This window comes from Trachemys scripta, chromosome 8 (assembly GCF_013100865.1).
Source record: "Trachemys scripta elegans isolate TJP31775 chromosome 8, CAS_Tse_1.0, whole genome shotgun sequence".
Classification (NCBI taxonomy): Eukaryota; Metazoa; Chordata; order Testudines; family Emydidae; genus Trachemys; species Trachemys scripta.
The window spans coordinates 85,813,039-85,829,523 of record NC_048305.1 but is presented as its reverse complement, the minus strand read 5'-3'; the positions used below and the strand labels follow the sequence as shown (position 1 = coordinate 85,829,523).

The window sequence follows — 16,485 nt, the reverse complement described above, 5'->3', positions numbered from 1 at the left end:
ATGACGCGCTGAGACCAATCAATAAAACCCAGTTCTTTTGACAAAGCAGCCCAAAACATCAGTAAAAAGAGTTCAATTTAGTGTCTTTAGCATTGTGAAACTAGGTAGTGTGTTCACCATTGCTATAGGGCCTGATCCGGAGAGATCGTGAACCCCTCCAACTCTTGTTGGCAGATGCAGTTTTCTGAGTTTAAGAATACCCAATAAATCACTGAATAACAGTGGCCTTTTCTTACCATTCCATAACCATGCGGACTGAACAATATTTTCTCTGGGTGTCTGTGATCTTTAAGGCCTTCCTTTGGCTCCAGTTATTGAGTTTGCTGTTCATATACTCTGGCAGACTTCACCCATTAATTCCTTTAAGGATTCAAGAGTTGGATAGGGGAAGATCAATGCAGCACTAATAAGCCTGCGATATATGGCAGTGTCACTTATAATCATGAATGTGTACCACGTTTCCCTACTCCCATGATGGTACAATGTGGAACTGTGGCCCAGTATTCCCCAGGGAAGAACACATTGTAAAAATAATAAGAAAATGCTATGCCTAAAACATAAGTCACTCAACTGTGGTTTAAGTTGAACAGAAAGGTTTTCAACACTTAACAAATCACACCTTGTCAGAATAAAATATAGCTTCTCCTTCACCATCTCTGCAATTTGTAAAAAGGTGGAAACGACACCTTGGGATGTGTTAATTAATTGAAATCATTTATCCTTTATAACCATATATTTAATCTCAAACTAGTTTTCTTAGAGCAGTGGTTTTCAACCTTTTCTCATTTGCAGACCCCTAAAAAAATTTTCCAATGGCAGTGCAGACCCCTTTGGAAATCTTAGGCATAGTCTGCGGACCTGCAGGGGTTCACGGACTACAGGTTGAAAACGACTGACTTAGGGGCTTGTCAATTAGAGTTCCCATTGTAAACTTTTTGTAGATACCAACAGGCCCACTCAGAGGTCCAGAGAGGCCTGGGCCACTTCCAGCTTTTGAGGTCCCTTGCCATAATAAAAACACAAATTGACGACACTTGGTCTAATATTGTGCCATCAGAACAGAAATATTTTTATGAATATTTATGAACATTTTTAACTCTTTAGTATGACAAAATCTATATCAGTTAACAAAAAAATTATGTCTTTTACCAAATCACATCTCTAATTTGCTTAAATTTGCAGCTCTAAGCTGAGTGTGTGTGTGTGTCACATTTTGGTCCGATAGGGATGCGCATAAAAACAAGTTGTGAAAGTTATCAAATGCCAAAATATTAACAAGTGTCTAAATTTGAGGCCCCCTTTGAGCTTGAGGCCCAGGCCAAATGGCCCTTTTGGACCCCTCTCCCGCCCGATTGGCCCTGCATATCAACATTTTGTGGATGGGTAGATTGCCAGTCATGTTATGCCAAACAGCTAAACTCTGCACAGGTTGTGTCAAAGAGAACTTGGGCCCTAATCATTTATTTGCATTCTGTCAGAGAGCAGCTGAGGACATCTCTATTTAGGTTAGTAGGGTTGCTCTAATTGCTGGGTCTCAGAAGTTCTCTGAAGGCCCACAGAAAATATAGGTACTACTTGTACTGTGTTAGGAGCTCTATTTTTTTCAGATAACTCATTTAATATTAAGTAAAAATCTTCTGCAAGTTTTATTAAACATTGCTTGTAAAGATTAATTGGCTGCAGCGGTGAAGAAATAGTACATTAAATAGTTTACATGTTTCCTTATTGGCATTCAAAAGTGCAACAATGCCTGTGAAATCCCTAAAACAAAAAATCTGCCCATGAAAACAGCTCCAAAAAAGACAGTTCCTAATGTATGGAACCTTAATTTAATCTTACACAATTCTGATGTTTGGGGACAATTTTGGTAAACTTGGTTGTTATACTGAAATTCTCTGGCCTGCGTGAAACAGGAAGTCAGACTACACCTAAGGGTCACTTCTGCCCTTGGAATCAAAGAGTTTGTATTTTAGAAGGGCCCAAAGTTCACAGTCAGAGCAGGACTCCACTGCACTCGGCACTGTACATAGGCCCTCCCCTGAAAAGGTTACAATCTAATTTTGGAATTTGTTCTACTTACATTGATCACTTTCATTTCCTGCTTCAGCTGATACATGTTTTAAATGACCTCTTTAATGTTTTAAAATGACATTTGGCATTAGAACTTGAAAGGGATGAAGTTCATCCATATTTAAAATATAATCCCATATACGTAATAATACAAACACTGTCTCACAGTTTAAATACCAGTAAAGAAAAATTCCCTCATAGCCACCAGATCTTTTATTATAGGTCATTGATGACAACATAGCAACCTTTTATTCTAATTCTACATGTGCATCCTAGAACTGGGCTACCCCATGCAACTGAACAACTCTAAATTAAAGGTGGAGAAGAAACTAAAGACATGTTCTGATTTCTATCTGTGGGACTCTGACAATTACCTGACTAAAAGCTAGAGGACAGACACCCAGCTAAAGCTGAACAGCATGCAGTGTAAGTCAGCAATGTACTGTATGTGTGCACAACAGTGTCTTAAAACTCACCTTGCACTCCTGTGTTCCTTCTTCAGGGAGGGCCATTCCCCCTGCACTGAGTTAGAGCAGCAGCAGGGCGTGTGCAGGAATTCGGACTCCTCCAGCCCCGGGGCTGTGGCGGGGAAAATAAGAGAACTCCTCTCCCCGGGCCTGCAGCAGGGAGAGCGAGCTCCTCCAACCCCGGTCTCCCATTCTCCCCACCACAGCCCAGGAACCCACTGATTATTGGGGGGCCTGTGCCCCTGCTTGCCCCCCTTGTGCATGCCCCTGGAGCAGCCTAAGGGCTACTCTAACTTACATTGACTAAAAACAGTCCCACGGGGCTGAAACTGCAGGCTGGGATCAGTATGAAATCGAGCTGTCCCGTCCAGGACTCCTTTACGCAGCCACAGTACCTTTTCTCTGCCATGCTGCCTGCAAGTAGGGAGACGGAGGGGCCTAATATCCTCTGTGCCAGTTCTCTTCTGAGAAAGGATCCTCCTTGCACTGAGGCTGGATTACACTGGCGTTAAGTACAGATTGTACCAGCGATACAGGGCAAAAACAGCCACACTCTTTAGATCAGGCTTTTAGCCCTACAAAGAGAGCAGTCAAACTCAGCATCCCACTATTTAAAACACACCACATGAATCTAAGTATGCTCAATTGTCAATACTAATTTCCCCATTTCTCATCCATTATAACTATAAAGAAGAATAAATGTACAGCTATTTACCTTTAGCCATGTGTTCCTGCTGGGCACACTGTTTAAGCAGAGCACTAGAGAAGCACTGGTTAGCATTGTGAAAAATCTGGTTAGCATTGTGACAAAGAACCACATACCCATTTAAAGAATGTATAGGATGGCCATGTGTTCCTGAACACAGGGAACATCCCTGTTTTCACAGTGTGCCTCTGTGTTTCACCGGGAACCCTGTAAATCCCCCAACATACTGTTCATGAGAAAGAGCTGCCAGCCAGCTGGGCTGGTGGAACTGACGCCATGCTGGGTAAATGCTTATGCACTCTAAGGACCACCCCACCACAAGCACACTCCACTCTGCCCACTGAGAAATCTCAGAATGAGCCCTCACCTCCAACTACACCTTCCCCTGCAGGCAGAGTCAGATCCAGACTGACAGGATACGGACAATGCTATGAACGATGAGCTTGCAGACAACTCATTTTTTACCAGTATTACTATATATAGGTGGCTGTCTACCACCCTTGGCTGCTATCCATGCTTGGGCTCACCTCTGCTGCACCATGGGGAGCAACAGATTGTGGCAGGGATTGACAGGAAGGACACAGAGGACTCAGAGTGAATGCAAGAGGGAGATTGTGGCAGCAGAAAATGGAGAGGCAGGAAGTTGAGTGCTCAAGAGAGGAGAGAAAGGAGGAGAAGACTGACAGACTGGGGAAGGGAGAGAAAGTGAGCGGGGGAAGAGAGTTGAGGAAAACAATAAAATGATAAAAACACAGAAAACACGAGATCAAGGAGCAGGCAACTTCCTCTCTTACCTCCCCCATTGGCCAAGTCCTTCTTATGCAACCTTTCTTGACTCCATCCAAACTATCCATTATGAAACCCTTAAATCCAAAATTTACATTACAAATATATCCACTATGTAAATGCATGTTTACACGTCATTACCGTTCCTATGAGCAATCTAGTCCCCAAAAAGGATGATAAAAATCCAGGAAATGGAGATTGAAGGCTACTGCTGTCCTCAATTCAAGCCCTTGAACCTAGATACCGCAGGGTCATTTTGCTGCAGGGTGGGATTTTACTAACTTTTGCAAAGTGATATTTAAATCCTTCATGAATATATTTTGTTAGTAATATGTACTGCATTCAATACGGTAAAACATTCCAAAATCTAACACTTAAATTCCTTTGTACATACACAGACACAGACTTACAAAGTCTCATTGACAAATTTGTGAACAGAGATCTTATATTAGGATTTATTCCCTAAACTAACATTCATGATTTTCCATTTATTTCCAAACAATCCGTTTTTGGAAGGCAAAGGAAAAGAAGAAATATATTTGTAGGTGAAAAAGAATGGTGTGTGTTTAAGGGACAGCTTTGAATATAAGTATGCTGCAGTTTTCATCTTTGCCATCATTTTTCTGCTTCAAAAAATAAAACTGATAAATAATTGATGGCTCTCTGTTATTTACTCTGTTCACCAAGAGGATGGTAAATGCCAGTGTCAAATATATTCTCAATGTTGAAATTGTATTCAGAAAAAAAATTAGCAATTCCACGTAATCTCTTTGCTGTATTCTGCCCACTTTTACTTTCTCTGTAACCTACTCAACCCACTTGAGTGTTAACAGACATGCTTTCCCCTGCAGCACTGACCACTAAATGCACTGGGGTCAGATTGTACTGACAGGAGATTTTGTAACAAAGGGGGAAATGTTTCAGAACTAATATTTCTTCTAGTTATAGGATGGATACTACCCTTTTCTTTTTCCTGACATTTCCATATTATGCTGCACATTTTGACTGAGGACAGAGGCAGGCAGACAGTCTCAGAAAGAGCAGAATGAGAACTGAATAAATTTAGAGGACTGCAGTGTGTTATCACAGCAATTAAAGATGTCTTTTTGATAACATCATCTTGGAATTTGCATCAGTTGTTTGGCTGAGAGTCACTCAGCACAACCATTACATTTTAATCCTTTTAATTCAAATAGCTTTTTCATTAAACACAACAAAATCCCCACACAACATCCCCAAAAACAACAGTATTAGCAAAGCCTATACACTTAGCCCTGGTCTACACTACAGAGTTAGGTCAACGTAAAGCAGTTTACTTCAACCCAACTCGGTAAGTGTCTACACTAAAATCAGAGGGGTAGCCGTGTTAGTCTGGATCTGTAAAAAGCGACAAAGAGTCCTGTGGCACCTTATAGACTAACAGATATACTGGAGCATAAGCTTTCGTGAGTGAATACTTCGTCAGATGTATGAGCTTCGTCAGATGCACTAAAATGCAGCTCCCGCTGCTGTAACTCGCCCACTACACCGACTCAATAACTCCACCTCCACGAGAGGCATAGCACTTAGGTTGATGTAACTAGGTCGATGCAGGGTCACTGTAGACACGGTGTTGCTTACATGGGCTGTTGCTGCCTTTCAGAAGCCATCCCACAGTGCCCCACGCTGAATCAGTGCGAGCGCTCATGGTGAAGACATGCACTGCTGACGCAAGGAGCATAGTGTGGATATGCAAAAGCAGTTTAATTACTGTGGTGGCTCTATGCCAACGTATGTTAGGGCGACTTAATTTTGTAGTGTAGACTTTCCCTTAAGCTACTTTAACATTCTATTCATCCACTGCTGTTTAACATTTTAAGTGCAATCAGTGATTGCCAATCACTCTCCCTCCTTTTAAAAGGGACAAAAAGAAATGAAAATACAAGAATAATCACAGCTAACTAACCCACAGTGGAAAAATCTGTACCACAGTCTCTGGGCCACATGCTGCTCTCCTGAAGATAAAGCCACAGGATGGTAAAACAAATGTCCCAGTACAGAGGTAATGAGTGTGGCTTGCAAAGGGAATGGAGCCAGGTCAATGAAGCAACCTCACCTCTCCTCAACCTACACCCTCCTCCCCCAGCAGTTGGATTACTTGGAAGATTTTCATTGCCTCCTTTCCCCTGTTGCCATGCCTGTGTTCTAAACCCCTTATTATTACAAGATGTGGGCCGGATAGTAGGTGCAGAGTAGAGTTATTGCTGGTTCTATCAGATGGTTCTATCAGCAGCCACTTCTCATTGCACATCCATCCAATCCCCAGGAAAGCATGCAGCAGAAAACAGGCACTTCCCAGCTCAGCCCACCCGGTATTTATGATGACAAAGAACAAATTACTAAGAACTCAGCTTGACTCTCAGATTCCAGGTAGAGTTTACAGAACTGGCAATTAGTAGGGGTCTACTTAAATAGCAGAGAAATCACACATTTTTTGGCGGGTTGGTCACAGCATAAATTTCGTAGATGCGTAACACATCTGTGAAATTTGCTATTTGTGCATGACCAACCCACAAAAAATGTGTGATTTCTCTGCAACATTTCACAAACTGGGGGCCCCAACCAAAAGGGGGTCATAAGCTTATTGTAGGGGGGTCCCGGTATTGCCGCCCTTACTGCTGTGTGGCTGCTGTTGGCAGTGATGCCTGAAGCCAGGTGGCAGGAGAACAGCGGCTGCTTGCGGGGCGCCAAGCTCTGAAAGCAGCACTGCCACCAGCAGCAGCACAGAAGTAAGGGTGGCAATACCATACCACCTGCCTTCAGAGCTTGACACCTGGCCAGCAGCTGCTGCTCACCACTCTGCCTTCCAAACTGGTCAGTCAGAGACCAGATTTCACAGTCCATGATGCGATTTTCACATCTGCAAATCTAGTAGTTCCCTAGCAATTAGGCTCAAAACAAAATATTTGTATTGTGAACTGAGTACATTTTATATGCAATCACAGCAACACAATGAACACGAAGCCTCACAATGCCAATTTTGCATAATTATTTTGCGGAGAGAACCACTCTTTAAACTTAGATGGAGTACTAGAGGAAGAAATCTTCCAATGCCTCTGTTTTAGGCTTCTTTGCCCAGAGTCCAATGGAACTCAATGGACCGCCACGTTGCAGATCCCTTTGCCCAACTGAGAACTTAGAAGAACTAAGGTATTGAAAATTGATATTTAGGGTGATTAGTTAAGGCGGATGCAGGGATACATATAAAATAGTCTATAGTCCTCTCTATCAGCGGGTTATCAGCTTCTGTAGCATCCATCATGGGATGTGCCATTGCTACAATTATTTCTGCAACCACACCTTCACATATTGACAAGAACAACTTGGCTGCTGGGAGTCTCAGGTACCTCCCATATGCAAAAAAGAACACAGCTTTATTCTCATATCAATACAAACAGATTAATTATGAAGTTAGGACCAGGTCAGTCTGTTTATCAGAAGGGACTAGAGACACATTTTCCCCCACCCATTATATACATACAGATTAGGGTGACCAGATGTCCCGATTTTATAGGGACAGTCCCGATTTGGGGGTCTTTTTCTTATATAGGCTCCTATTACCCCCACCCCCTGTCCCGATTTTTCACATTTGCTGTCTGGTCACCCTAATACAGATTTACATGTCCTGTGGCCAGGTGTGTACAAATGGAGATGAGATTTGCCTTGCACACATATTTTTAGAATTTTTGCTCATATAGGCAAAAAATTTGTCTATCCCTCCTTTGTTATTCTCCTTCTCCTACAGGAAGTAGAAGGCTTCCGAAGTCCCTGGGCCACAAACAGGCCAGAGCAAGTCCCTCTGACTGCTGTCGACTCTGCAGGGAGTTTCTCTGAGGATTCACTTGGTTCACTGGAGCCACTAGCTGGATTATATTAGCTTGGAATTTTGGTGCAGGATGTTAGGTCCAGCTCCATATTTGGGGAACTTCTATTGCCTGTTATGGCTCATTGCACTTTAATAAATGTCTTACACTCCTTTAGGAGGGAGGTATCTTAGAGGACATTTTCTGTAACATAATTATGTTTTCTACCATTTTTCTCTTACGTATATTGTCTATCTAAGTTACTTATATGGTGCCCATCTCAGCAGTATCTGAGCACTTCACAGTCTTTAATATATTTGTCCTCACAAGTCCTCTTGATAGAGAAGTGCTATCATCCCTATTTTATAGCTGGGAATTGAGGCATTGAGTGGCTCACTGACTTGCCCTAAGCAACAGAGGGTCCTGTGACACCTTTGAGACTAACAGAAGTATTGGGAGCATAAGCTTTCGTGGGTAAGAACCTCACTTCTTCAGATGCAAGTAATGGAAATCTCCAGAGGCAGGTATAAATCAGTATGGAGATAACGAGGTTAGTTCAATCAGGGAGGGTGAGGTGCTCTGCTAGCAGTTGAGGTGTGAACACCAAGGGAGGAGAAACTGCTTCTGTAGTTGGATAGCCATTCACAGTCTTTGTTTAATCCTGATCTGATGGTGTCAAATTTGCAAATGAACTGGAGCTCAGCAGTTTCTCTTTGGAGTCTGGTGCTGAAGTTTTTTTGCTGTAAGATGGCTACCTTTACATCTGCTATTGTGTGGCCAGGGAGGTTGAAGTGTTCTCCTACAGGTTTTTGTATATTGCCATTCCTGATATCTGACTTGTGTCCATTTATCCTCTTGCGTAGTGACTGTCCAGTTTGGCCAATGTACATAGCAGAGGGGCATTGCTGGCATATACAACATTGGTGGACATGCAGGTGAATGAGCCGGTGATGTTGTAGCTGATCTGGTTAGGGCCTGTGATGGTGTTGCTGGTGTAGATATGTGGGCAGAGTTGGCATCGAGGTTTGTTGCATGGGTTGGTTCCTGAGTTAGAGTTGTTATGGTGCGGTGCGTGGTTGCTGGTGAGAATATGCTTAAGGTTGGCATGTTGCCTGTGGGCGAGGATTGGCCTGCCTCCCAAGGTCTGTGAAAGTGAGGGATCATTGTCCAGGATGGGTTGTAGATCACTGATGATGCGTTGGAGAGGTTTAAGCTGAGGACTGTAGGTGATGGTATGCTCCCAATACTTCTGTTAGTCTCAAAGGTGCCACAGGACCCTCTGTTGCTTTTTACAGATTCAGACTAACACGGCTACCCCTCTGACACTTGACTTGCCCTAGATCACACAGGAAGCCTGTGACAGAGCAAGGAATTAAATTTGGTGCTTCCAAGTGCTAAGCTAGTACTCTAACCACCAGGGGTTCTGAAACTGGGGGTTGTGACCCCTCAGGGGGTTGCGAGGTTATTACTTGCAGGGTCATGAGCTGTCAGCCTCAATCCCAAACCCCGCTTCACCTCGAGCATTTATAATAGTGTTAAATATAAAAAAGTTTTTTTTAATTTACAAGGGGGGGGTCTCACTCAGAGGCTTGCTGTGTGAAAGGGGTCACCACTACAAAAGTTTGAGAACCACTGCACTAGACCATCCTGTGTGTGTGTTTCATATAAGAGAAATCTCCATTAGCTGTCAGAAGAATAGGTCGTAGGACACACAGTTGAACTATTCTGATTTCATCCAATAGGAGACAATCTCACACATGCACACTAACCAATTTATCACAAGGGGATGATTTGGGGTCAGGAACAATTTTAGCCAATAGTAATACCAATGTGGCCACTGGAAACTTTTTAGTTATATAAATTACTAGAAAATATGTCCAGAATCTGGAATTATAGGGATGCTTCTTTGATATCATAGGGCATTACTGTTAAAAGATGATCAGGAACAGAATGGGGGAAAAAAACTGCCAAGGAGTATCTTTCTTCCCACTTGCTGCTTGTTTAGTCAGAAAAAATAAAGATTAGGAGAAAAGTAAAATTCCATATTAATTTTAACAAAACAAAACAAGGACTGTAAGACATCAGGAAAAATATCAAGTCCCTAGATTGCATTTCTCCCCAGAGCATTATAAAAATCCATTGAGCTTACATGACATAATGGTTTCTCTAAAAAGATGCAGTAGAACTTACAACTAGAATAGCATAATACCTGGTGTGGCAGAGATTGTCATGGTAACTGCATATTTGTTTAATAGTGAATCACAGAGTAAACAGGTTGATAAAACCAAGCATTGTACGTTAATTTGTTAGGCTGTCCAAGAATTGTTGCAAAGCAGTGAGGTCTGATCCTGAAAGATGTTGAGCATCCATTAGTTCTAATGGAAATTTCACCTCAGTCAGCACTGCAGGATCAAGCTCATAGCCTGTAACGCTGCTTTTTTTCTTGGTTACCAGCTTCAGAACGTCACAATTCCTCAGGCTCGTGAGAGGTCACAGTTAGTAGGCTGCTTAAACATATGATTAGATTGAAACGTTTGGGTTCTGGTTCTGTAATCCTTGCTTTCATAGGTAGGCCCTCCAACTTCAATAGGACTCATAGACTTTAAGGTCAGAAGGGACCATTATGATCATCTGGTCTGACCCCCTGCATGCTGCAGGCCACAAAACCGTCCCTACCCCTTCCCTGGACTCTGCTGTTAAAGTCCCCAATCCTGTGTTTTAGTGACTTCAATTGGCAGAGACCCTCCTGCTAGCGATCCCTGCCCCATGCTGCGGAGGAAGGCGAAAAACCTCCAGAGGCTCAGCCAATTTACCCTGGAGGAAAATTCCTTCCCGACCCCAAATATGGCAATCAGTAAGACCCCGAGCATGTAGGCAAGAGTCTCTAGCCTGACCCCTGTTAGCCATTATACTATTTACCTACCATTGCTTGGTATTCCTTGGCTACTATGTTTTACCATTAAACCATTCCCTCCATAAACTTATCTAACTTAATCTTAAAACCAGACAGGTCTGTCGCCCCCACCGTTTCCCTCGGAAGGCCGTTCCAATATTTCACCCCTCTGACGGTCAGAAACCTTCGTCTAATTTCAAGCCTGAACTTCCCCACGGCCAGTTTATATCCATTCGTTCTCATGTCCACATTAGTACTAAACTGGAATAATTCCTCTCCCTCCCTTGTATTTATCCCTCTGATATATTTAAAGATAGCAATCATATCCCCCCTCAGCCTTCGTTTTGTCAGACTAAACAACCCAAGCTCCTCTAGTCTCCTTTCATATGACAGGTTTTCCATTCCTCTGATCATCCTAGTCGCCCTTCTCTGCACCCGTTCCAGTTTGAGTTCATCTTTTTTAAACATGGGAGACCAGAACTGCACACAGTACTCCAAATGAGGTCTCACCAGCGCCTTATACAACGGAAGCAGGACCTCCTTATCCCTACTAGATATACCACGCCTAATGCATCCCAAGACCGCATTGGCTTTTTTCACCGCCACATCACATTGTCGACTCATGTGAGTAAGTAATATTCAGGTGAGTAAGAGCTGCAAGATTGGGCCCTGGTACCAGTCCAATGATTATGAGCCTGATTCATGCCAAGTAGTACTCAGAAATAGTCAAACTAAAATCAATGTAATATTATAAGGAAGATATTGCACAAAGAAGGGCTGTCCCTGGATATGGGGGTGGTGTTGGAAGTTCCCGAGGTGTATACCCACTGACTCCCCCGAGCAATTGGAAGTCCTGAATTATAGCAAGAATAACCGCCAGCACTTTCTCCTGGTTAAAAAAAAAAAAAAAAAAAGACAACTGAGCCAAATCAAACAATTTCTCCATTAATGGCATTCTTAATTCTCTATTTACAGTAAAACTAATCGGCATATAAATATACTAAATGAAAATATTTACCTGTTGTGAATAGGTCCTCTGAACTTTGGGTCAAATTTCCTTGGTTCACCTGCATTTAAAATAAGATATCATAAAAAACAGATCCTGGTAAAAATATGAACTATGTTCTTTTAACAGCAGTCCTTCAGGAACATCTTTCCAAGATGCCCAGTGTAACCCGTTCTAGTAAATTAATTCTTGGGAGCGATACCAGTATCTCATCACTTACTTTGACCAGCTCTGTGATTGCAGAAGAGGTCAGAGCTTTGGGTATCTTAGGTACTTATATAGCCATCATTACTTTAGTACTAAACAATCTTTAATGTATTCAATCTCAAAACACTCTTGTGAGGTAGGGAAGTGCTGTTACACCATTTTACAGATAGGAATGTGGCAGAGAGAGTCTGATCCGCCCAAGGTCAACACAGGGAGGCTGTGGCAGAACAGAGAATTGAACATTGAACCTGAGTCTCCTGAATAAAAAGCGAATGCCCTAACCACTGGATCACCCTTCAAGAAAGCTAATGATTTGGAGCCATGTCTGCAGCTCCCATGCAACTACAGAATCTATACGGAGGCTAACAGAATTATGCTCACTCCAGGGTCTTACACGATGCTGCTTGGAATCGATGGCTTTTACAGGAGCCAATGCCACATCATGGCAGTATGCAGGGGTAATATATGGTCATTAGCCTACAAGGGGATTAACGTTAGCTCAGTTTGCCCTTCTTTGCACAGGTGCTCACAGGAGATAATGAGGTAATCCTGGAGACTGCAGGTAGGGTGACCAGATGTCCCGATTTTATAGGGACAGTACCGATATTTGAGGCTTTTTCTTGTATAGAAGCCTATTACCCCCCACCCCCGTCCCGATTTTTCACACTTGCTGTCTGGTCACCCTAACTGCAGGCCAGTCAAGTTGTCCAGCAGACAGGAAGGAAACCTCTATGGGTCTACCGATTTACCATTGCCCTGCATCTTCTGTAGTCATCTATACCAGTGCAAAGTGAATGGAACATTCCATCCTGCTACTTGAAATAGGTAGCATTTGCATTGCATGATTTCATTGGGTGTCACGCAATGGTGAATCAGGCCTGGATCTTGAAACATAGAAGGAGAGGACATTCTGCAGAATGGGTGCTGGAACTAGGGCTGCTGCCACCCCTCCGGGCCTGAAAGCGGTTTCCATCATATACAGGGTTTACAATTTGGTTCAATGGATCTCAGCACCCCCAGTATACAAATTATTCCAGCACCCCTATTCTGGAGTAAGAAAGATGCCAAACCTCATACAGGAGTGAAGTGATGACGCAGGCTGGAGTTTCTGTTATTTTATTGCAGCATCAGATGAATTGTTTTGTTTATTTGTTAAAACCGTTTCTTGCTCAATATCCTGCCGAAAGCCTCAAAGAACAACAAAGGCAGCTTTTGTTGTTGTTTAAGGTTTTTGCTAATCCACCTGGCAAACCATCCTGCCACTTACACTCCTTTATTCTACCTGGCCCCTACAGGCCTTGTTGTGACAACAAAATCCACCACAGACATCAGTGGGAGCAGTGCATGAGGAAAGAGCACAAGACTGGGCTGTATGGTCAACAGCAAGCCTCACCCCAGAGAATGGCAAGCCTGCAGAAGCGCATTTTTGATAACAAAACTTTAACTGTATCTGGGCTGATATATGGGCTTGAGAATGGCAGTAACAAAAAATAAGCATCAGCTATGATATAAGGATACCAGTAACTATAACCAGATATTCCTTGCTACAGATAAGCATTTGCAAAAGCCACAACTTCACTGTTATCAGGCATTTGTTAACAAATTAATCAAAGATGTCTTATGAGCATATGTTATAAAATACATCTGGCCAAAATAAGGAAAGTAGAGTGATTTTTTAAAGAAGTTATATGTGGCCATTTCTGCAATTATTTTAAACAGGGCACTCTTCCCAATGTGTTTCTTCTAGATTCATACTTCATAAGAGAGAAAATGTTCAATGCTGTTTCAATTCCTTTTGGGCTTGTAGCTATTTATTCCTAAAACTACCCACTGAGAATATAATTGCAAGTGTTCGTTTGAAATAAAATGCTTTCTTTACAACTCCTTCCCCTGCCCAAGCTCAGTAAAAGAAACCACAAAAAAAAAAAAAATAAAATAAAAAAAAAACCATTTGATACCTGGTATTTTGCAAATTATTTCAGGTTTCAAATTAAGCAGAAAATTTGCTTTTGCTGAAGTTGTGGTTTTGTTCATTAAACTCATAATAAACCCCAGAGGGTTTGGAAGAGGGAGTGTGTTATTAGAAAGAAACCAAAAATGAACCTATTTCAAGGAAAAAAAGAGGCATGAAAAACCTTAATTTAAAATCTCTCACTGAAAAATTTAGCATCTTTCTCATGACCTCCAAAACTTTCTCTTTTCTACTGGTTCACTACTATTTTATCAAGGCTCATTCTGAATGTACCAATTTCCCTGGACTTCTTTCCTCCTCTCATTCCCTCCCCCCCCCAAAAAACCCCCCCCACCTATAGAATTTCATAGGAATGAACTCAACAAAGTTCTATAGATACTAAATAGGCTTCTACAAAACTCATTCTAAAACCCACAGAATTTAATAGATAATAAGATCTATTTCAAGAAATTTGCAAACCAATCTATAAATTCTAATAGAAAATCTCATCCCTGCCATAGAATTCTATAGGGCCACTGAAACATTATCTAGAAAGGATCTCATTGTCTATTAAGGTCAGTAGAAAATTCCTACAAAAGCAGTTCTGCTAGCTTTCCTGGTCTCTCTCTGCTTCTCCTCCCTCTATCAGCACGCACCTGTCTTGATTACCTGAGGCTCAGCCACTCCAAGACATAATGGGAACCCAAAATCCCCAAGCAGCCTGGTCTTGTGCTATCTGAAAGATTACCTACTTCTCTCTAAAAATGTTAAAATATATTTTAATACATTACTACTAATTTTTTCCCATGAAGAAAAAAGCAAAATACAACTTTTGTACACAATACTATCAATATATATATTACTACAGCACAAATTCACATATCTATCTTATCCATTACAATAAGATTATATACATGTGCCAAACAGGTCTGCTTCATACAAATGAAAAAAATGTACATAAGATTCATGACTGTCTTCTCAAAATTTCTTTCCCAAATAAACTACACAGTTAGACTTTTAATTATACTTTCCTCTCTCTCTCTCTGCCGGAATACCTGATATAAGCAGTTTGTATCTTCAAAACAGCTTACCAATCCCCAAGTTTATATACCTTCTCCAAAACAGCACCATAAGAGAAGGCATTTTTCTGTTTTCCAATGTTTTAATTTAACAGCTAAAAAGTTACCAGTACTATTTTAACCCAACATTATATTTCATCCAGAGTTAATTTTAACTGCTATGTTCTTTAACAAAAATTTGAAGAAGATTTGTAATAATTCTGTTGGCTGACTTCCCATTTCTGATGTAAATTAGCCATGTGAAACATTAGTAATAACTTCAATTAGTACCCTTGTCAAATCTACCTGACAACTTCAACTCTCAAGGCCCAGATCCAAAGAGGTAAAGCATCATCCTAAACCCCAAATTTAGGCACCTCTGTATGGCACGGCTGATTATGAGAGAAGAGTGAGACAATGTACTCGGAGGCCTGGTCTACACTACAAAGTTAAGTATCAGAGGGGTAGCCGTGTTAGTCTGAATCTGTAAAAAGCAACAGAGGGTCCTGTGGCACCTTTGAGACTAACAGAAGTATTGGGAGCATAAGCTTTCGTGGGTAAGAACCTCACTTCTTCAGATGCAAGTAATGAAAATCTCCAGAGGCAGGTATAAATCAGTATGGAGATAACGAGGTTAGTTCAATCAGGGAGGGTGAGGTGCTCTGCTAGCAGTTGAGGTGTGAACGCCAAGGGAGGAGAAACTGCTTCTGTAGTTGGATAGCCATACACAGTCTTTGTTTAATCCTGATCTGATGGTGTCAAATTTGCAAATGAACTGGAGCTCAGCAGTTTCTCTTTGGAGTCTGGTCCTGAAGTTTTTTTGCTGTAAGATGGCTACCTTTACATCTGCTATTGTGTAGCCAGGGAGGTTGAAGTGTTCTCCTACAGGTTTTTGTATATTGCCATTCCTGATATCTGACTTGTGTCCATTTATCCTCTTGCATAGTGACTGTCCAGTTTGGCCAATGTACATAGCAGAGGAGCATTGCTGGGATATATAACATTGGTGGACATGCAGGTGAATGAGCCGGTGATGTTGTAGCTGATCTGGTTAGGTCCTGTGATGGTGTTGCTGGTGTAGATATGTGGGCAGAGTTGGCATCGAGGTTTGTTGCATGGGTTGGTTCCTGAGTTAGAGTTGTTATGGTGCGGTGCGTGGTTGCTGGTGAGAATATGCTTAAGGTTGGCAGGTTGTCTGTGGTCGAGGACTGGCCTGCCTCCCAAGGTCTGTGAAAGTGAGGGATCATTGTCCAGGATGGATTGTAGATCACTGATGATGCGTTGGAGAGGTTTAAGCTGAGGACTGTAGGTGATGGTCAGTGAAGTTCTGTTGGTTTTTCTTCTGGGCCTGTCTTGTAGCAGGAGGCTTCTGGGTACACGTCTGGCTCTGTTGATTTGATTCTTTATTTCCTTGTGTGGGTATCGTAGTTTTGAGAATGCTTGGTGAAGATCTTGTAGGTGTTGGTCTCTGTCTGAGGGATTGGAGCAGATGCGATTGT

General features: G+C 42.0%; 1 protein-coding gene across 1 annotated transcript in view; it reads right to left on the bottom strand.

The window, feature by feature from the left end:
• SLC44A5 (solute carrier family 44 member 5) overlaps nucleotides 1-16,485 on the bottom strand; it is a gene marked incomplete at its 3' end in the record, with an annotated part of 99,228 nt that overhangs the window by 72,983 nt on the left and 9,760 nt on the right. Inside the window, 1 exon segment of the mRNA XM_034778325.1 lies at nucleotides 11,783-11,831. Coding sequence (XP_034634216.1) covers nucleotides 11,783-11,831 — 49 coding nt within the window.